The 23,184-nt window shown below is 34.5% G+C and overlaps 3 protein-coding genes across 4 annotated transcripts; 2 read left to right on the top strand and 1 right to left on the bottom strand.

Moving 5' to 3' along the window:
- Positions 1-1,206: 1,206 nt before the first annotated feature.
- LOC148273770 (uncharacterized) lies at positions 1,207-7,134 on the bottom strand. 2 transcript variants are annotated; one of them, XM_088238221.1, is made up of 3 exons: positions 7,029-7,134; positions 3,727-4,332; positions 1,207-3,207 (listed from the first exon to the last, which is right to left on the bottom strand). In XM_088238221.1, exons 2-3 carry the CDS (start codon positions 4,298-4,300, stop codon positions 2,114-2,116), a joined length of 1,668 nt encoding a protein of 555 aa, XP_088094347.1. In that variant the 5' UTR covers positions 4,301-4,332; positions 7,029-7,134; the 3' UTR covers positions 1,207-2,113. The 2 variants fall into 2 exon arrangements, 1 of the variants encoding a protein (XP_088094347.1); XR_015824479.1 differs by lacking the exons at positions 1,207-3,207; positions 3,727-4,332 and adding an exon at positions 6,230-6,577 and having other exon boundaries at positions 7,029-7,123.
- Positions 7,135-9,072: 1,938 nt separating this feature from the next.
- LOC148273769 (uncharacterized) lies at positions 9,073-15,798 on the top strand. Its single transcript, XM_088238219.1, has 3 exons — positions 9,073-9,194; positions 11,072-11,801; positions 13,991-15,798. Exons 2-3 carry the CDS (start codon positions 11,135-11,137, stop codon positions 15,661-15,663), a joined length of 2,340 nt encoding a protein of 779 aa, XP_088094345.1. The 5' UTR covers positions 9,073-9,194; positions 11,072-11,134; the 3' UTR covers positions 15,664-15,798.
- A 3,387-nt stretch (positions 15,799-19,185) lies between these two features.
- Positions 19,186-22,088, top strand: LOC148273768 (uncharacterized; the record flags this gene model as incomplete). Its single annotated transcript, XM_088238216.1, has 2 exons — positions 19,186-19,302; positions 21,161-22,088. A coding segment is annotated over exon 2 (865 nt), but the record flags the coding sequence as incomplete, so codon positions are not given.
- Positions 22,089-23,184: the final 1,096 nt, after the last annotated feature.

The raw sequence follows: 23,184 nt of genomic DNA, 5'->3' as shown, positions 1-23,184 counted from the left end.
AATATGGACTGTGGACCCTACACTTGTACAAGAGTGTGTTTAGTATCAATGGGTAAGAATTTTTGCAACCTTCTAAGGGCCGGTTGCATCGACAAAAGTTAAGTTAAAGTCAGGGCTAAAGTCAAATAAAAGTTACTTTTATGTCAAAATGCGTTGCATCAAAAGGTTAACTAAATGTTTTTTAAAAAGTTACTTTTATCTGACCGGCCGCCAGGGGACCGTTTAAAGTTAAATGCGATCTGCCATCTGTCAAAAAAGCGTCGTGAGTGTTGAAATCTATCGATTGATCTGTGAAAAGTTGCGCAAAATGTCAATTTTATCTAATTGTTCGTCTTCTGATGACGAATTTATCATCGAGTATATTCTAAACCGAAAAAAAAACTGTTCAAACCACGAACGGACCATTTTTTGTGGGAAGAGTCCGACTTTATCGCAAGATTTCGAATTTCAAAAAAGTGAAGAACTAATAATTATTTGAATTTTTAATTGTTAATTATTTTTCAAAACACAGGACTTGATCATCAGCGGCGTGGTGTAAAATAAATCTAAATCATCACTGTATTGAAATGCTGTTTATTTATTTTTAAATAGAGCTAGATTGAGCTCAGCCAACTCTTTCTGGGCATTTAAGGCTGCCATAGTTGCCCGAAAAATGTCATTTTTTTGCTCTACTTCTAGAGTAAAAAGTTCTTTATTTTGTTTTAGCTTTTGCTCTTTTAATTTTTCATCTAGTTTAAAAAGGACGATGTCCCTTTTGTTCTTTTCTTCTCCGAATGCGCAGTGTTGCTTCGCCCTTTCGCACACACTAAAAATTAGAACGAAATTTAAACGTTTGTGCCCAAAGACGCGTCGCGGGGTATGTGTATTGCTGCATGTAAATAAACAAGTACGGGCTTGCGCAAAAATCCCAACAATTTTTAGGGTGAAACTTGAACCTTTACAGTGGCAACATTCTTAATTTTAACTTAACTAAAATAATGTTGATGCAACGGAATTTTTCAGTTACCAGATATTGAGCCTTAACTAAGTTTAAATATTTAACTTTAAACTAAATTTATACCAACTTTGATGCAACCGGCCCTAAGTGAGTGTAGACTGGACAATATTATATTTATATTATGCAGAGAGGATGGGGTAAAGAGAGAAGGAAAGAGGGAGGAGAAAAGAAAAATAGTATGAAGTTGTTAACTAAAAAAAATACAAAAATACCTGTTCTGAAAAAACTATATAGTAAAAACCCACAATAAATATTAAGATACTTAAAAAAAAGTATAATGTAATGCTCCGTCCCTGTTACTGTCGTACTTCCCTACTTCCCACCGCTAGAGGTTCTTAATCTTAATAAAAGGCTTCATCATCATCATTCCCTTTCCGTACCTAATGGTGCATAGGGCGCTGCATTGGCAAACCAATCGCAGTGTACCTTGATCATTTTTGTTACATGAAGGTAAGATGATCAGTCTTACGCTTCAGGTACCAGTCCAGGGACTGTGAAATATTTTGAGTGGAAAAACACTCTTCTAAATAAATATTTCATATTAACCATGTCGGGAATTGAACCCGAGACCTCGTGCATGGTAGGCAAACGTGCAGACCATTGCACCACGAGGCCGACAGTACTGTAATAAAAGGCTTACTACCCCAAAACTTGATTGACTTGGTTGGTATATCTAGTAGGTACTAGATTGAAATTTAAAATCTATCTCAATAAACAATTATAAAATAAAATTATACTATTTATCTATCGCCCGGCCTGATAGTCTTGATAGTGGGTATTTGGAGCCGTCACTAGACCCGAAGAGACAAGTCTCTGTGGCCATTACAATAATATGAAACACTTTGTACATGCTTATGGTTTTTCGCTAGTATGTATATAGTCTTTCAGACAACCTGACTCCTTTGCGGAGTTAGATAATTACATTTTGAGCGTGCAAACGGTTTCTCATCCGCAAGGGTTCTTATGTGTTTACATAAGAAACGTTTCAGCAACCTTGCATACTTACATTCTAAACATGCAAACGGTTTCTAGCTAAAGAATATCAATATTGCGCTTTTTTAAGCGATCCTTCCATATAATTGTATATTTATAGTTTTGAACGACCCTTCCGTTGAGTTATCTTGAGCATGCGAACGGTATTTTGCCAGTATGTATCAACATGTGCTGTTTTAAACATTTCTTGTATCGAGTTACATAATTACACTCTGAACATGTGAACGGTTTCTCGCCAGTATGTATCAACATGTGCAGTTTTAAACAATCTTTCTGTTTAGTTGCATAGTTACATTCTAAGCATGCGAACGGTTTCTCGCCAGAATGTATCAACATGTGCTGTTTTAAACATTTCTTATATCGAGTTACATAATTACACTTTGAGCATGTGAACGGTTTCTCAACAGTATGTATCAACATGTGCTTACTTAAATCAGTCTTCCGTTGAGTTATATAATTACATTCTGAGCATGCAAACGGTTTCTCGCCAACATGTATCAACATGTGCTGTTTTAAATTATACTTCCGTAGAGTTATATATTTACATTCTGAACATGCGAACGGTTTCTCGCCAGTATGTATCAACATGTGCTCATTGAAATGACCTTTCTGTTGAGTTGTATATTTACATTCTGAGCATGCGAAAGATTTCTCGTCAGTATGTATCAACATGTGCTGATCGAAATGATCTTTCTTTTGAGTTGTATATTTACATTCTGAACATGCAAACGGTTTTTCACCAGTATGTGTCAATAAGTGGCGTTTTAAACTATTCTTATATCGAGTTATATAATTACACTTCGAGCATGCGAACGGTTTTTCGCCTGAATGTACTAACATGTGCTGTTTTATATAACCTTTCTGTCGGGTTATATAATTACATTCTAAGCATGAGAACGGTTTCTCGCCAGTATGTATCAACAAGTGGTGTTTTAAACTATTTTTATGTCGAGCTATGTAATTACATTCTGAGCATGCGAACGGTTTTTCGCCAGTATGTATTAACATGTGCTGTTTCAATTGACGTTTCCGTTGAGTTTTATAGTCACATTCTGAGCATGAAAACCGTATCTTGTCAGAACTCGTCAACAGATGTATATTACGAGGTTTCTTCGTCTCTCTCTTCTGTCCTGTTTCGTATTCACACTCGGGTAGTGGTCCTGCACTATGAGACGGTAGATTTATACCCTCCACAAATAGTGCTGTCGACTTAGAGCCTGAAAAGATAAAGTCATAATATAAACCTGGTGGGAAGCATTGGGCCACCTTTTAGCGGACACCGGGGACCTACTTGTAATAGACCCTGACTGGGCCCAGAGGGAAACATTATATATTGATTGAGCTAATCCACGCTGGTATGATTACTTATTTACTATTGATAGCTAACACTAACACTATCCGCCTATTTGCCAATTTATTGATTTTCTATCAAGCTAATTAGTTCAGAATGAAATAAATTAAATTAAAACAGTGCGGTGTCGGCCAGCACTGAACTGAGTACGGTTGGCAAAGTAAAGATGTGGCGGGCACGGATGATACTCGCTACTCGGCACTGTGGGTTTAGGAAGTTTGGAGTACTCCCCCCTATCGGCTACTGACTACAATAGGAACTATATAAGTTATCCATAATAAAAAAAAGGAACTGCCCAACCTACACAATATTTCTGAACACATTTCAAACTCTTATTCAACATTTATACTCCCTAAATGATAAGGTGGAATGTAGTGTTACTCACTAGATTCAACTTCAGCTTTGCGAGAGGATTCCAAACATTCTTGTTTTATATCAGGATGAGCTATGTCGATTTCCGTGAAGATCAAAATATCACTCTCTATAGTATACTGTTGTTCAGTACTGGTCTTCGGTTCAGCCTTCACAGTAGCAACACCTAGTTTTTCGTTTCTGTAGGAACATAGCGTCCCTTCTCCAGTATGGAGAATACCATCTTCTACATCGCCAGTCCTACGTTCAGCCTTTACGGTAGCAACAACTTGTGTCTCGCTTTTGGAGAAACATGATGTCCCTTGTCTAGTAAGGAGAATATCTCCCTTTATATCGAATATCCCCAGTTCAGCCTTCACGGTAGCAACACTAGGTTCCTCGCTTCTATGGGGACATGGCCTCCCTCCCCCAGTATGGAGAATTTCTCCTCCTACATCTTCAGCCCTTGGTTCAGCCTTCACGGTAGCAATACCAGGTTCCTCGCTTCTGTAAGGACATGGTGTGCTTTCCCCAGTATGGAGAATATCTCCTTCTACACCACTAGTCTCAGGTTCAATCTTGACACTCACTGAAGCTATCTGTTCCATAGTCGAACATCTCACTACTGAAGATCAATTACCTGAAAATGTAAACGATGTGTATGGAATATGCAATATTTGTTTATTTAGCAACTTCCTATTTCCTAGCATTAATATTTTCACGAAATAAGATTTATACAAATGGTATTTAACTTTTACAGCGGGAAGCTAGGCGCATTTTTAAATGTTAGCATCATCGTCATTATGGCGATGGCGGCCTCCGTGGTGTAGTGGTCAAGACGCTTGACTCACAGACGGAAGGTTCCGGGTTCGATTCCCGGTGAGAACACAAAAATTAAATGTGATTTTTCTCAAGCCTGGGTGTTCTGTGATGTAATTCACCGCTGTAATTGGGCCCCCTGGCCTGTTGTGGTGCAAAAATATAAAAAAATAAAATTATCTGAAGACTTCGCTACTACTTGTGAATTTAGTACGTTACTCGAGCAAAACAGGACTACAAATAATGGATTTAATTTGTTGCAAATTTAATTTAATTTTATTTATTATATATACAGCCTAAGCTAATTACAACAAGAAACATAAATACAAGCAACTGAACAAAAAGAACATAAAACTATGTGGCGAAGACAAACAAGGGCAATACAATAATGGTATACAATATATTAACAAAACAAAATACATAAGCTAAACCATGCCAATCCAACTTCATCCCACACTGTTTTAGTCGCAAAGAGATCTACGAAAAGCCGGAAGATCTATCCCAAAGAATTCCAAGTCGTGTGATGAATTGACTAATCTACACATTCTGGACATTGGGGCATAAAAACAAAAGTTGCTCTTAGAAGATTTTATAAATAGCAGATTTCATTGCAGAAGAGATGAGACATCACTTATAGCATCAGGTATTTTGAAAATGCATATAAGGTCCATCTCAGTTCAACGTCTCTCCAATGAAGGCAGATTAAGAGATTGCTCTATTTCAAAATAGGAATAATTACTCCTTTGTAATCCGAGCAACCATGCCGCTTTTCTTAGAAGACGGTGTTGGACAGACTCGATATGGTCAATATGAGTCCTGTAGAATGGAGACTAAATAGGAGAAGCGTATTCTAGATGGGGTCGAACTAGTAAGCAATAAAGAGTTTTGATGGTATTAATATTTTTGAAATCCGTCGTCATTCTATTGATAAAACCGAGAAGTTTGAGATATATGTTTACAATATTATCAATGTGTACACGATAGGAGAGTTTACTGTCTAAAGTAATGCCAAGATCCTTTATTAAATAAACCAATGAAATGGAAGTATTTTATAGTTTGTAGTTGAATTATATATATTCGTGGATATTTTATAAGTCCTGTCAGATACCCGGATCTGTAGCACAATCACAAATAACTATCGACGTGCTAATAAGCGACGTGATAACAATTTCTCACCATGGTTGTTTATCGTATTCGCGATCCCAATGCAACATCCGTGAACGCGTTGTATTAAGTTGAAGACAATTGATATTGTGTTGTGTTACGCTTATAGCAACATTTTACTTTAAAACCAATATTTTTCATCCACTTTGCCGGAAATCGAACGCAGGATAGCAGGAATCTAATCTCTGATATAAATTTGTCCATAGTCGACACTTCATACAAATAATAGACAGTAAATTTGATCTGTCAGTTGATCAGAATTACAATTTACTTATTCTTCTACGGCACGAAAAACCATATGAGTCCAGAAAAAGAACGATCTAAGTCACCCCAAAACATGTTTTGAGTTAACACCGCCATCTAGTTTATTAGACACTAAGCTTGCCTAGCCTGAATCAGAAACAGGTTCAACAATGTTTTGAGTATGTCCAAATGTTTGCAGATAGGCTGAATTTCCTCTTTAGGGATTATTTAGATCTAAATTTGTTGCTTAATATTGTAAATGAGAAACTGTGGATGTTTCATTCATTTCATTTCATTTATTTATTCAGATATTTAAAACATTACAAAAAAAGACCCGATTCATTCTAAATACAATAATAGATCACAAATTACAGTAGATAGTTATGTTATCAAAATAATATAACAAAATGTAAAAAGTAAAATTAAAACTCAGAAAGTGCTTTCCTAAGGGAAGGCCCACTGTCGTGAAATATGTCGGCAGCCGAGGCGATGCGATTAAGTAGCAAGATTGCTCTACCAACCCGCATAACTATTGGCAGGTTGGTTCTGCATCGTGGTAGGTAAAACAATCAATGCTGTCTTTGTCGAAGATAGTTATCAGGTACGAACAGACCTACATCCATCAGAATTTCTGAGTTATGTACGCGACCACCAATCACCTGGAAAAAGTGAACACCCAAATGAACGTCTCTCCTCCTCCATAATGACTGATAGCCTAGCATCCCCAGTAAAAAGTCGGTTGGGAAGAGCCAAGGATAATATCTACACTCTTTTAGGTACAGATAGCGCAGAAATTTTTTTGCACTCTCTCCACCATTAAAGAGTATCGAGCCTCATGTGGCGACTAAATAATGGAACTAAACTCCAAACGACTTCTTACCAAGGAATTATACAATGTCCTCATAATCTGAGTGTTAGAAGTTTAAACAAAGGCATATTGCTGAATGTTACATAGTGTGTAAAGTGGCCATTTAAGCCAGCCAATGATTGACCTGTAAATGCCTAGACTTTCATATTCCCTTCTCAAAAATACTAAAACTTACTAATGCTAATTCGCAAACTTTATGAATCTTCGTCGAACTTCCAAAATAAATTAAGTAATAAACTCACGTTTTATACAGACAAAAGTAGCTTAGGAACAAATTACAGCACGTATTGGTTGATAATATGATGTATGATACGCGGCGCTGTCATCTTTTGGAGCCACAAAGACAATACCACAGACTAAATTACGACCTACGACTAATGAAGGGTCATAGACATAAATATACTTTCCTGTACTTTCTGGCTGAAAAGCTTGATTAGAATTTATTACAGTTGTCAGCAAAAGTGACGATATAACTTTGTAGTAACGTCTAAGGTGTGATATATTGGCACACAAAAAATCATTTGTATCTGGCATGTTAATTTTTTTTTAATACAATGCTTGACATATAAATCAACATATAATTATATAAAATCAGCTTTAAAACTGAAAAAAAAAATAAACCTAATTATTAAGAACGTACTTACAATGTATAATCATTTTGCAAAAATTAAGAGATGAGGCAAATTAATCAATGTAAATCAATCGAAATTTTTTTTTTTTTGCTTTACTAATAAGGCCCTAAGGCCTTCTATCAAAAAATGATAACACCGGCCAAAAACAAGTTACATGAATTATTTACAATAAAAACAGGAAAAACACAAACAGAAAAGAATAACAATATAGATACACACAATGAAAAGCCAGTTAGAGTATAACTCTACAATATGGACTCCTTAATACAACTGTCACCAAAATTCTCTTGAAAGAGTCCAAAAAAAATTCTTACGTTATATAAATTTCAAACTTAGAATCAGTCAGGAACTTTTGAATTACGTTTTTTTACTAAAAACATTAAATTTGTTAAAACTTAACGAAAGTAGAAAAATTATGGACCTTTTTAATTTATTCAAAATTGTATTGTTTGAATTCTTTACAAGTTATTTACAATTTGCTTTTTAATTCAATTACTTTTATTATATCCATTTATTTTTTTTTTCTTTTTTACTATGTAAAGTTTTACTTTTTATTTTGCATGGCAGTTCTTATTGTTTCTAAATGTATACAAAAAAGCATTGTTTATCTTTTAAATTTTTACGCACTATGTTTTGTACTTACCTGTATATTTTTTGTAAATGCCCTTGGGGGGTTTTGTAAAATTAAATAAATAAATAAAATTAATAAATAATTTTTAGGATAATTTAAAAAAATATAAATCTTGTCTGATTTTTAGGTTCATTTTTTTTTTATAAATCTTGGGTAAAAGGAAATTAAAGTTTAATAAAAAAAAAAAATATTAAGCCAAATATGTTAGTATTATAAATGTTTGTAAAAGGCAGATTTGCCGTTTATGTTAATAAAATAAAATAAAATAGACAGCAAAAATATTAGTACAAGAATAACATCAAATAATAATTGTAATAATAAACATATAACTGAACTAACAAAATTTCAACATAAATTGAAATAGGCACTAACAGAAAAAAACCCAACAAAACCCGAAAGCGCCTATTCAATAGAAAATAAAAACTCACAGTAAAATATTAGAAGAAAGATAGAACTCAATAATTAGAAAATTTTCAACAAAATTATAAAAATATTGTGATGTAAAGAAAAATATTTTTATATAAGTATAATGATGTATTATTGTTATTATTTAATTTCTCTTTTGTGCATGACATATTGACAATATTATTTGTGGAAACTTAATGTTTTTTAATTTTTATTGTGTCATGGTCAAAGTAGTAAAATTCTACATGGAAAACTACAATTTTCTTATTGTGTCTCATGTTTGAAACATTTGCGGGTAAATTGGGACAACAAAAAAAGGAAAAAGAAATTGAAGGATATTAATATGTCAACACATGTGGTACGCTTCTGTAACCTGAAATATAGACTCAATTTTTTGTTGAAATTTGAAAGCGTGATATCAAATATATAAAAAGATATAGTCAGTTGAAGGTGAAAACTGTCTCAAGTTGTATGCTTTTAACGGTAGTCACTATTTATTTCAAATATTATACTGAACGTTCTACTAGAGAGCTTGTTAATATTATGCATGCTAAAAAAATTACTTCCAGCGGTAATTTCTATGTTTGTTTGTGGATTTTCTACCATAGAACATTGTATCTGTGGTACTCCTGTCAAACTCCAAACTGTGTGCGTCCCTCGTGGCTTTGGATAATAAATACATTAATTACAATATTATAGGACGAATAAAGGACGTTTTTACTTACAAATCACCGCAAAAAGTAAGTTGCAATTCCAGTATGTAAAGTAGAACAATATATATTTTATTTGTAGCACCGCAACATAATCGAACATGGAACTCCCTTGCGGGAGGCAAGCCTCTTTGCTGGAGATTAATTCTTCCGCCCCTTGTCTGGAATAGCCTAGTTATGGATTACTTAGCACATAGAATTCGTAATAAATAAAATAAAAAATAACCGGTGATGGTTGAAGTTGCTTATTATATTGAAAAACCGATAACGCAATAGTAGACTATTATATATTTATTTTGACGGCTTACGCCTTTGACAAAGTATAAAATAATATTAAAAAACAATCATAATGAAACAAAACGCCTGTACACATTATGGAAAATATCAACATCATCATCATCATCAGCCGTCTCTTGTCCAATGTTGAACATAGGCCCCCCCCTTTAGTCTCCATATCTCCCTACCCTGAGCCAACCGCATCCAACCACTTCCTGCAACTCGTCTTATGTCATCAGGCCACCTTGTCTGAGGCCTGCCGACACTTCTTCTGCCCGTTCTGGGTCGCCATTCCAGGACTTTTTGGTCCATCTAGAGTCTGTGATTCTGGCTATATGACCAGAAAAAAGTGATTAAAAAGTAATGATTTTAATTGGTATTAAGTTAAATGAAATAAATCTAAGTTTCAATGTTTGTTTGCTAACATGTGAAGCCGTGCAATAGTTGAGTTGAATAGTTTGAACTATGCAGATCAACAGCAAAATAAGTATTTTGTCTCGTCCCACGCTGTTTCACATAAAAATTCACGACTGCCAAGAACATTATTTAATAACTTAAAAAGCAGCACTAAATCTGAAATTTCCCTTCTATCTTATATTATAAGTGATTACATACAACTCCGAGACCAGTCAAGGACGCTATACAAAGTGATTAGTATATAAGATGAGAATTTCTACATGACATGGCACATCCAGTAGTCCAAGTCAGGGAGTCCAACATGCTATTTTTTATCTTAAAGAAAAACATTAAATCATAATTTAATATTTTTTCTGTCTTCTGTGACTTAATCCCTTCATCATATTCATTTTTTAAATTTAAATATTTTTTTCACAATAAACATAAGAGGTAAAACACAGTATTCAAAAAAATTAAGGATAATTACATAGCAATGAAATACATATTAATAGTAGAAAATAGTAAACAAAAAATTCCACAAAGGCATGGCCTGTTCGTGGGTATATAAAAAATGTTTATGAATTTTTGCTCCTATAATAAATAGACAGTTATAATATTTTTGTGTAACATAAGAAAGAGAAAATAAAATATTCTGTAAAAGATTATATGGTATTTTTTTTATAGAATTTAAAAAAGGAAATAAAAAATATTTTTAAAAAACATAAAAATATTCCTTATTATTAAAGGGCAACAAAACATATCATAGAAAGGAGGAGTTCATATCTTAAGTTTGAATCCAGGATAGTGCGTATTTTTAAATGAAGGAAAATCTTGAAAGTTTGGGATCAATGAAATATTATCAGTAAAAAAGAATTAAAATTTCTTGGGCCTATAAAATATGCATGTCTCTGCAAGCTTCGTTTTACAATGTGGTATTTCTAACACACGATTTCATCTTTGATTTGATCTATTTGAATTACTTGTAAATAAATTTTGGTTCTTAAATATACATTTTAAACATTGAAAACTGTATATTTGTCTTATATTCATATTATGTGGAAAGGAGAAAGGAGAAGTGATGGGAATAATTTATATTGGGAGAAAAATTTCAGCATCGTTTCCATTATATTATGTAGTGTAATAAATCAATGGAAATAATTTATTATAAAAAAATTTCATCGTTTCTTGTCATTTATTATTTTATTTTAGAGTTAAATGTTTGGTAAAATTTCTAGGATATTTGTCTGCAGACAAATCGAAGAATTACTTTGTATCCAATCTCATAACCAAAGATCTATATGGAAATCGCTTCAATGAATATAAAGGCTGAACCGGGCTCCGGCCACGTAGAAATAAATATTCTCGAAACTCGGAATGGGGCGTCACGTCCCCACAGAAGCGAGGAGCCAGGTGTTGCTTCAGAGAAGACTGAACCAGGGATCGGCGATGTAGAAGGCGATATTCTCTATACTGAGGAAGGGGTGACAGGTCCCTACAGAGGCGAGGAGCCAGGTGTCGCTACTTTGAAAGCTGAACCGGGGTCTGGTGATGTAGAAGGAGAAATTCTCCACACTGAGGAAGGGGTGACACGTTTCTACAGAAGCGACGAGCCAGGTGTTGCTACAGAGAAGACTGAACCAGCAATTGGCGATGTAAAAGGAGACATTCTCCATACTGGGGAATGGGTGACACGTCCCCACAGAAGAGAGGAATCAGATGTTGCTACTTTGAAAGCTGAACTGAGGTTTGGTGATCTAGGAACAGATATTTTCCCTACTGAGGAAGGCGCGTCGCGTGCGTTCCGAAGCGAGGAGCCAGGTGGTGCCACCGTGAAGACTGAACCGGGGACCAGTACTGACCTGCCTAGAATAACCAGTGATATAATTGTCTACACAGGGATGGATATTGAAAATCCTGACATTAAACAAGAATGTTTGAATTCTCGGAACAATGAAATTTCCTCAAGTAAGTAATACTTTCTTCTTCATTATCAGCTCTGAATATGCAGAGGACCTTAACTCCTATCGCATAATTACTGACGTGAAATTTAGGGGGTAGCCGAGTAGCGCTATTATTCCGTATTTCTAAAATAAAAGTAACAGTCGTTATAACGAACTCTTGATTTTGATAAAAACATAAAGTAAATTTTTGTTAATTCCTTTTTATTTTTTTATCTATTTATATATACGCCCAATGGCAATTTTTACGGACATATTTATACATATTTGCCTTCATATAATGGCCACACTGATCATTGAACGCCAAAAAATATGAACTCAGGAAATCAAACATGATAATTTTCATTAAGAACATTATTGCTGCATTACCCAAAACTAAACTAAATACGCACTATAGCGCGCTATAAACGCGTTCGGAATACCAGCCCTGTAGCTCAATCACAAATAACTATCGACGCGCTTTAAAACATGCTAAGCATTTGAGTGATCACAATGAACAAAAATGAACATATAAATTTATTTCAACAGAGAGGGAAAATTTTTGAGAAGGGGATATGGAAGTCTAGGCATTTACAGGGTTTATGACCTGTCATTGGTTGGTTTAAGTGGCCACTTTACACACTGTGTAACATTCACCATTCTGCTCATGTTTGAACATCCACATTTCCTCAAATCTTCCATCTGTTGACTTTTGTGAAGTAAAAATATAGATGTGCAAATAAAGGCAGAATGGTGAATGTTATACAGTGTGTAAAGTGGCCACTTAAACCAGCCATTGACAGGTCATAAGCCCTGTAGATGCCTAGACTTCTATATTATCTTTTCTTAAATGTTCTTCATCTCTGTTGTAATATGTTAATATAAACAGCTCCCCAGGGAGTTGAATCCAGTCCTTGTCTACAAAAATTTGGACAAACTCAAAATATTGTTGATAAATTACCTGGTCCATGAAAAAGTATAGAAATTGAAAAAATAACATTTTCAGGCGTTGCCTAGTATGTAGGTGAAATAATTTAATTAGATGAATCTCACCTGCATAAATAAAGGTTTCAGCTCTTTAACTTCACAAACATCAACAGATGAAATTGAAAGAATTCAAGGAATATGGATGTTCAAATATGGGCAGAATAGTGTGTAAAGTGGCCACTTAAACCAGCCATTGACAGGTCATAAGCCCTGTAGATGCCTAGACTTCTATATTATATTTTCTTAAATGTTCTTCATCTCTGTTGTAATATGTTAACAATCAAACATTGTTGAATAATGAACATGCTTAAATCATCGCAGTCGTAAGTCAACGCGTGTGTAATCTCTAAGTCAACACTCGTGTTGGTTTGTGTTTTGTTTTCCTCGTAAATACTCGTAAATACAGTTCATTGGCAAAAAATCGTTGTTATTATAAAAAATAATACAATATATTACATTTGAAAAATAGTAATGAGTATCTGTACCTATAGTTCATATAACTGTATAGTAAATTAATGAACTAGGAGGTAGTAATGTTATTGTTTATTTTGCATAAAAATGTCTGCCTTAAAACAGGTTGTTCTTAGTTAGGCAGACAAGACATAATCATATCCAGACCTAAGTGTGTATGTAGTAGATAAAGTAATTGTTATTTTTGATAATAAATCATGATTATTATTATATTGGCTGATAGAAAAAAGTGAAAACTTAATTACAATTACCATGGCGACTGCTTTTCTTGACATTTGGCTTGCCGACCGCCGCCACCGGCTAAATGCAATAAATAGCATGATGTATAATAAATAAATAAATAAAAATTGCAGTTTTTAAATATTTTCCGAATTGACACCGGTGAAAATCAAATATGCGATTGTGCAGCAGGATTATACGTCGCGAAACGTAAACATTTTGACATTTAATATTAGGTGTTCACGGATGTTGCATTGTGATCGTGAATACAATAAACACCCTTGTTAGAAATTGTTATCACGTCGCTTATTAGCACGTCGATAGTTATTTGTGATTGAGCCACAGAAACATTTTTACAGAATAATTTAAAAAAAATATATACATCTTGAAAGAGAATTATCACGTATAAAATCATTTAATTGCATTTCTAAGTCTTAAAATACTTATTGGTTGTCTAAAAAACATTATCATTTTCTATTAGTTTGTTATAAAATTTATTGTAAATTAAACGTGTATAATGTTCTTTTTTTTAAATTTCAGGTTTTCAAGCAAGTGACAAACATTTAACTTGTTCAGAGTGTCAATATAAATGTTCTCGAAGGGGTAATTTCATGTCGCACATTTTAACTCACTCCAGTGCGAAACCGTTCTCATGCTCAGAGTGCCAATATAAATGTTCTGTTAAAAGTTATTTGAAATTACACATGATAACTCATACTGGCAAGAAAGCATTTTCATGCCCAGAGTGCCAATTGAAATTTTCTCGGCGAGGTAAATTGAAATTACACATGTTAATTCATTCCGGCGAGAAACCATTCTCATGCTCAGAGTGCCAATATAGATGTAGACAAAAATATGCTTTGAAAGCTCACATGTTCACTCATACTGGCGAGAAACCATTCTCATGCTCTAAGTGCCAATATAAATGCACTCAGAAAAAATATATGAAAACTCACATGTTAACTCATTCTGGTGAGAAACCATTATCATGCTCGGACTGCCAATTCAAATGTTTTCAAATTAATACTTTGAAATCACACATGTTCACTCATTCTGGTGAGAAACTATTCTCATGTTCAATATGCCAACATAAATTTACTCAAAAAAATAATTTGAAAATACACATGTTTACGCATACTGGCGAGAAACCATTCTCGTGCTCAGAGTGCCAATATAAATGTTCTCTCAAACGAACATTAAAAAATCACATGTTAACTCATACTGGAAAAAAACCATTCTCATGCTCAGAGTGTCAATATAAATGTTGTCTCAAAAATACATTAAAAAATCACATGTTGACTCATACTGGCGAAAAATCATTCTTTTGCTCAGAGTGCCAATATAAATGCTTCCATAAAAGATATTTAAAAACTCACATGTTAACTCATACTGGTGAGATACAATATTCTTGCTCAGAATGCCAATACAAGTCTTTTAGAAAAGGTGATTTAAAAATGCACATGTTTACTCATACAAGTAAGAAACCATTTTCATGCTCAGACTGCCAATTTAAATGTTCTCAGAAAACTAAATTGAAATTACACATCCTAACACATACAGGTGAGAAACCATTCTCATGCTCAGAATGCCAATACAAATGTTCTGGCAAATATTATCTGAAACGACACATGTTAACTCATACTGGCGAGAAACCATTTTCATGCTCAGAGTGCCAATATAAATGCTCTCGGAGATGTAAATTGAAATTACACATGTTAACTCATTCCGGTGAGAAAAAATTCTCATGTTCAAAGTGCCAATATAAGTCTCATCGAAAAGATGGTTTGAAATCTCACATGTTCACTCATACTGGCAAAAAACGGTTCTCATGTTCAGAGTGTCAATTTAAGTTTTTACGCAAAACTACTCTAATAACGCACATGTTAACTCATGCTGGCGAACAACCATATTCATGCTCAGAGTGCCGATTTAAATGCTCTCAGAGAAGTAAATTCAAATTACACTTGCTAACTCATCCTCGTGAGAAAACGTTATCGTGCGCCGAGTGTCAATTTAAATGTTCACGTAAAAATGTTTTAGCATCTCATATGTTGACACATACTGGCAGCAAACTATTCCGCTGCTCCGATTGTGAATGCGCATTTTTCAGTAAAAGGGATTTAATTAACCATTCATTAAATCACATGGGCGAGAAAGTCCTAACTGTCAAATTACTAAAACTGGACATTTTTGGACGTGTGGGCACCGCTTAATATGACGGATGAGAGTAGTCCGAACTTGAGGTAGCCATGAAAGCGGTACATTTATATATCGACCGCCTTATTGTACCCTGTTTGATGGCTTCAGTCACTGAGAATCGAGTTGTAGTGGTAATGGAGTCGCCAAAATGGTTGACCTATATATATATATTTTTTTGGCTAAAATCTGAGCTGTACTCTAACTGGCTTCTCACTTATAAAGTATGCATTACATTCAAAGTGCCTAATGGCACATAATCTAATGATGACGATGCTAAAAAAATTGAAAGAATGTTAGGAGTTTTAGAAAAATAACCTTTTTTATAATCACGGTATAGTTAAAAGATTTATTCGATTTTAAAATAAACAATTATGCCTACGAAATTCATTTTATTGTATTAAATAATCTTTGCAAAATTAAACCAACAAAACAAACAAACCATCACGCTGTTTCCCCGTAGGGATAGGCAGAGACGATAGAACGCCATAAAGACAGAAAACGAGGAAGATCGAGAAAGACATGGCACGATCAAGTCCATTAAATACTTGAAGATGGACATGTCAAAAGTAGGAATAATCGGCGTGCGTGCATGAGAAGATGTAAGAATGTAGAGGAAGCGAGGTCTGTATGCCAAGATGAATGACCATGAATGACCATCTTGGCATACAGACCTCGCTTCCTCTACATTCTTACATCTTCTTTGGCGTGGCTTTATTTTTTTTCCCTAGGAAATCACTCTCTAGTCACCATTACGACGGCTGTCCACCGCATCACCGCTCACTACGGCCGTAAAGATGCGGGCACCGCTGTCCTAGGAAACCCTAGCTTTAGAGTCGTGTTGTTTCCGTGTCGCTATGAATTTTTTTTCAATCTTCTTCTTTATAAGATGTAAGTATCTTTTGATCCTGAAGGCAGAGAAAAATCAGATGGATTTAACAAAACTCCAATTGGTGTGTGGTATAAAAAGGTTTGATGAACGGAATAACTGGCTTATCATTTTCAGCGTGTAGTTGGATTAAAACCCCCATCAGGTTTTAAAATCTTATTTGTTAAATCTTTGGCAAAAATCTGATTTATTTCAAATTCAAATAATTTATTCACAAAGTAACATAACAAAGGATTTAAGACGTTAAATTGGAAGTTTATATCAAACCAAGAACCCTTGAGCAATGGTTCGACATTATTAAGGTATAATACTCTCTAATAGCAAGAGTATTTGCCTCTTAAACAAAGCTTCACTAATGTGAAAGATGTTGATCTCCAAAGTGATAATGTTCAGATGCTTGACTGCTCTTCCAATCAGCATTACCAGAGGCAGGTTGGTTCTGGAAACCGGGAGGTAAAACAGTCTGTGCTGACGCTGTCGGAGATAGCCACCAGGAACATAAAAATTGATACTCTCTAAAATGGCCGATTTATCGATGAAACCCCTTAACAGTCTGAAAAAATGGGTCAGTCCATCCCTTCTAACTTGCAAACTATTGGTCCCAAGCATACCCGAGAGGAACCCAGTGGGATAGAGCCACGGATAACTACCATTCTCCCTCATGTAGAGATACCTCAGATTTTTTTCTGAACCCTCTCCAGCATGAGGGAGTATCTCGCTTTGTGCGGACTCCATATCACCGATGCACTCTCAAGCCTCGAGCGAACCAACGAGTTGTACAAAATTCTGAGTGTACGGGGATTCTCAAAAACCCTTCCAGTTTGGAGAATAAAACCCAACATCTTTAGTGCCAGGTCACATTTGCCATGGAACTATCAAAATATACTTACCAAATGTAATTATTATGATATCAGTAACATATTTTACTTTAATATATGATTTTGTTAAGGATTTCGGCAGTGAGCAAAATTGTCATGGCTGGGCAAAATTGTCATGTCTGACGGTACTGGTAGCTATGTTTAATAATTAGGAGAAAACTCAATTATTTTATAAGGTACGACTACAGTAGTTATTTTATTACAGAAAAGTACAGACTGTGAAGATTGTGTATGCATTTTAATATTTGTTTATTGTTCTAGCATTATACATGTCTTAAATTACACGCAGTCTCAATTTTAAGTTTTTATTTGTTTTTTTTTCTTCGATTTTTGAAAGAGGTTTAATTTTGTTTTCGATTGGGTGACGTAAGCATTAAAAATAATTTCATGCTTTTTAAAGCTAAAAATTTTTTAGATTCATTACAGATAACAAAGAAAAATACAATATTACAACTAAATACAATTTTTACATTATTTAATATATGTATTCACATTTACGTACGTACGTAAACAAAAAGAAGCAACAATTCTTGTGTACATAATGGGGAGTGACGTCTTAAAATAGTTTGTATATTTTATATTAAATTACTAATATTTTTAGGATAACATATATAAATTACAAAAAAATCTTATAAACGGTGTTTTTAATCGGTGCTACGTGATGAAGAATTATAAATAGTAATTTTCACTTCCTTATTAAATATATTGTATTCCTGACTGTAATTTTTATTATCTTTGTTCATTTCACTAAAGAAAAATATTTCGCTGTAATATCATAATGATGTATTATTACAATTATTTATTTATTATATATATACGGCCTAAGCCAATTACAAGTTACATGAAGAAACATAAATGCAAGAAACTGAACAAAAAAATAAATAAAACTATTTAGCAAAGACAAACAAGGGCAAAACAATAATAGTATACAATGTATTAAAAAAAAACGAAAGACCAAAAACTTTGATCTAAACCATGCCAATCCAACTTCATCCCACACTGTTTAGTCGCGAAGATCTCTCGCGAAGTTATTGATGAAACCCTTTAACAGTCTGAAAAAATGGGTCAGTGTAGACCCATCCCTTCTAAGTTGCAAACTATTGGTCCCAAGCATACCCGATAGGAACCGCGAAGGTCGCGTAGATCTCTACGAAAAGCCGGAAGATCTATCCCAAAAAATGCCAAATCGTGTGATGAATTGACTAATCTACACATTCTGGACATTGGGGCATAAAAACCAAAGTTGCTCCTAGAAGATTTTATAAATAGCAGATTTTGACTTCTGGTGACACGGTTGGGAACATGATTATTTGAATTCTCTTTTGAGCATGACATATTAACAATATTATTTGTGAAAACTGAATGTTTTTTAGTTTTTATTGTGTCATGGTCAAAGCAGTAAAATGCTACATGGAAAATTACAGATTTTCTTATTGTGTCTCATGTTTGCAACATTTGCGGGTAAATTGGGACAGCAAAAAAAGGAAAAAGAAATTGAAGGATATTAATATGTCCACACATGTGGTACGCTTCTATAACCTAAAATATAGACTCAAATTTGTGTTGAAATTTGAAAGCGTGATATCAAAAATATAATCAGTTGAAGTGGAAAACTGTCTCAAGTTATATGCTTTTACAGTAGGTACTATTTATTCCAAATATACTGAACGTTCTATTCGAGAGCTTGTTAATATTATGCATGCTAAAAAAATTACTTCCAGCGGTAATTTCTATGTTTGTTTGTGGATTGTCTACCATAGAACATTTTGTCTGTGGTACTCCTGTCAAACTCCAAACTGTGCGCGTCCCTCGTGGCTTTGGATAATAAATACATTAATTACAATATAGGACGAACAAAGGACGTTTTTACTTACAAATCACCGCAAAAAGTAAGTTGCAATTCCAGTATATAAAGTAAAACAATATATTTTTTATTTGTAGCACCGCAACAGAATCGAACATGGAACTCCCTTGCGGGAGGCAAGCCTCTTTGCCGGAGATGAATTCTTCCGCATAACAACATTAGAAATCGGGTTGTAGTCCTATGGCTAGTGTCTCGGACTCACGGACCAAAGGTCCGTGGTTCGAATCCCACTCTACCCCAACTCGATTCCATTTTCTAATAGTGAGTTATTTACAACTCGTTGAAAATGGCCCTCAAAATGAAATATTTGGGTAAATCATAAGAATGCAAATATTTATTTTCCCAAAAAAAAAAAATAACATGAAAATCAGCACTTAATCTAAAAGTTCTCTTCTATCATATATTTTAAGTACATTATTTAATAACTTGAAAATCAGCACTAAATCTAAAATTTCTCCTCTATCTTATATTATAAGTGATTACAAACAACACCGAGACAAGTCGAAAATACGAAATGCTCTCGGCGATTATTATTATTATGGATAACTTATACAGCGCTTTTTTCGTAATATAAATGCGCTTTACAAAGTGATTTGTATATAAGATAAGAATTTCTACATGGAATGGCTCATCCAGTAGTTCAAGTCAGGGAGTCCAACATGCTATTTTTTATCTCAAAGAAAAACATTAAATCATAATTTAATATTTTTTCTGTCTTCTGTAACTAATAATCCCTATAGCAATGAAATACATATTAATAGTAAAAATATTAAACAAAAAATCCCACAAAGGCATGGCCTGTTCGTGGGTATACAAGAAATGTTAATGAATTTTTGCTCCTGTAATAAATACACAGTTGTAATATTTTTGTGTAACATAAGAAAGAGATAATAAAATATTCTGTAAAAGATTCTATGGTATTTTTTTTATAGTAATTAAAAAAGTAAATAAAAAATATTAAAAAAAAACATAAAAATATTCCTAAGGGCAACAAAATATATCATAGAAAACAGGAGTTCATATCTTAAGTTTGAATCCAGGATAGGGCGAGTTTTTTAAATGAAGGAAAATCTTGAAAGTTTGGGATCAATGAAATATTATCAGTAAAAAAATAATTAAATTTTTTTGGGACAATAAAATATGCATGTCTCTGCAAGCCTCGTTTCACAATATGGTATTTCTAACGCACGATTCCTTCTTTGACTTGATCTATTTGAATTACGTGTAAATAATTGGTTATTAAATATATATCTTAAACATTGAAAACCATATATTTGTCTTATATTCATATTATGTGGAAAACGTAAATGAAGAAGTTCAGCCCTACGGGAAATTTGATATAAAATGTTTTCTTAAGCTCGTAAAACTTAGAGCATTAAATTTTATGGCAGTTTCTTGAAAATGTAAAAAAAAATATTTTGATGAAATCAAAAAACTTTGAACGACGTCTCTAGTCATATGAACCAACCAATGATAAGAAAACTCTGAAAGATTTCCGGTTTACGGTGCGTCAGTGGACCAATCGGCAGAACTGACCGAGAAGAGGCAGAAGAGAACTTGAGACGTCACACGCGGAGTAATTTCAGAAATATAAAACTTTTAAAAAGCATAACGCCGATAGTACGGTACATGTAAATTACAAAAAATATTTTTTGGCTTAGTTTAATAGTCTTTTATCAAATAAAAATAATAAAAAGACTACTGAAATTCCTCATTAGAGAAGCGGTGGGAATAATTTATATTGCAAGAAAAATTTCGGCATCGTTTCCATTATATTATGTAATGTAATAAGTCAATGGAAATAATTTATTTAAAAAAAAAAATAATCGTATCTTGTCATTTATTATTTTATTTTAGAGTTAAATGTTTGGTAAAATTTCTAGGATACTTGTCTGCAGACAAATCGAAGAATTACTTTGTATCCGATCTCATAACCAAAGATCTATATGGAAATCGCTTCAATGAATATTAAGGCTGAACCGGGCTCCGGCCACGTAGAAATAAATATTCTCGAAACTCGGAATGGGCTGTCACGTCCCCACAGAAGCGAGGAGCCAGGTGTTGCTTCAGAGAAGACTGAACCAGAGATAGGCGACGTAGAAGGTGATATTCTCCATACTGAGGAAGGAGTGACACGTCCTTACAGAGGCAAGGAGCCAGGTGTTGCTACTTTGAAAGCTGAACCGGGGTCTGGTGACGTAGGAGATATTCTCCATATTGAGGAAGGGGTGACACGTTCCTACAGAAGCCAGGAGCTAGGTGTTGCTACTTTGAAAGCTGAACCGGGGTCTGGTGACGTAGAAGGAGATTTTCTCCCTGAGGAAGGGGTGACACGTTCCTACAAAAGCGAGGAGCCAGTTGTTGCTACTTTGAAAGCTGAACCGGGGTCTGGTGACGTAGAAGGAGATATTCTCTATACTGAGGAAGGGGTGACACGTTTCTACAGAAGTGATGAGCCAGGTGTTGCTACAGAGAAGACTGAACCAGGGATAGGCGATGTAGAAGGTGATATTCTCCATACTGAGGAAGGGGTGACACGTCCCTACAGAGGCAAGGAGCCAGGTGTTGCTACTTTGAAAGCTGAACCGAGTTCTGGTGATGTAGAAACATACATTTTCCCTACTGAGGAAGGCGCGTCACGTGCATTCCGAAGCGAGGAGCCAGGTGGTGCCACCGTGAAGACTGAACCGGAGACCAGTACTGACCTGCCTAGAATAACCAGTGATATAATTGTCTACGCAGAGATGGATATTGAAAATCCTGACATTAAACAAGAATGTTTGAATTCTCGGAACAATGAAATTTCCTCAAGTAAGTAATACTTCCTTCTTCATTATCGGCTCTGAATACGCAGAGGACCTCAACTTTTATCGCAGAATTACTGACGTGAAATTTAGGTGTTAGCCGAGTTATGTATGTTATTTATACCATGTTTCTAAAATATTCGAAACAAAGTTCGTGGAAGTAACAGCCGTTAATACGAAGTCTTGATTTTGATTAAAATATCATAACAATTTTAATAATTCTTATCCAATGGGCATTTTCAAGGACATATTTATATAATAAAATGATTATAAAGGAAAGTAGAAAGACACAATGGTATATAGTCGACTCGGTGGGAGTGGAAGCGGGAGAGAGGTGTTTATAATTTAATTTGATTCAGTGATCGTTTGAAAGAAGACAACTTGTTATCAAAGAAATCAAGACTGGTATGTTTGTTGGCGGACCTAAGAATTCTGGGCATAGGGGAATGAAAACTATCGTTAGTTCTATGGTTATCGGTATAAAAGAGTTTTGTCTGAGGTTTCTGGTTGAGACATTTAATGTTATTGTTGTTATGTCAGCAGTTCAGGCGCATCAGGCTTCGGATTTCTTTCGACTGTCTTGAATAGAAGATATATTTAAGCTAGTTTCTAACTCATTATACGTATATTGGTCTCGTATATTCAACTAGTTGTAAATAACTCACTATTAGAAAATGGCAATCAAGTTTGGATAGAGTGTGGTTCGAGCCTCGCACATCTGATCCGCGAGTCCGCAACACTAGCCATGGGACCACAACCCGATTTACTAAAATAACTGCGACTCATTTTGTCCTAGTTACAAATACTTGTGGTGTTTCTTCATATTCTTTCTCCTTATCTTTGTCGTTTTTCTTCGGCGTAGATTGTGATTCTGTCCCAAAATTAAAAACATACCAGAATATCACTACTTTCTGTAGTGGTATTCTGGGTCTTCTCTACCCCTTCTTCTTCTTCAGCCTTATTCTCCCCACTGCTGGATGGCGGCCTCTTCCAAACGTCTCCATTCCTTTCTACCACCCGCTTTCATCATCCATGTTTTACCGGCAATAGAGGCGATGTCGTCGACCCATCTTTTCTGTGGCTTTCCAACAATTCTTTTGTTT

Source organism: Micrasema longulum, unplaced genomic scaffold (assembly GCF_059751315.1).
Source record: "Micrasema longulum isolate JH-2025_06_02 unplaced genomic scaffold, ASM5975131v1 h1tg001841l, whole genome shotgun sequence".
NCBI classification, from domain to species: domain Eukaryota; kingdom Metazoa; phylum Arthropoda; class Insecta; order Trichoptera; family Brachycentridae; genus Micrasema; species Micrasema longulum.
The sequence above is the reverse complement of the archived record's forward strand: the minus strand, read 5'-3'. Positions and strand labels throughout refer to the sequence as shown.

What these genes read in the sequence shown, in the direction of transcription:
- LOC148273769 (XM_088238219.1), top strand. Translation starts at nt 11,135, where the DNA reads ATGGAAATCGCTTCAATGAATATAAAGGCTGAACCGGGCTCCGGCCAC. An exon ending in GAACAATGAAATTTCCTCAA is followed by an intron (nt 11,802 to 13,990) that starts GTAAGTAATACT and finishes TTTAAATTTCAG; the next exon opens with GTTTTCAAGCAAGTGACAAA.
- LOC148273770 (XM_088238221.1), bottom strand. Translation starts at nt 4,300, where the DNA reads ATGGAACAGATAGCTTCAGTGAGTGTCAAGATTGAACCTGAGACTAGT. An exon ending in CAAAGCTGAAGTTGAATCTA is followed by an intron (nt 3,208 to 3,726) that starts GTGAGTAACACT and finishes TTATCTTTTCAG; the next exon opens with GCTCTAAGTCGACAGCACTA.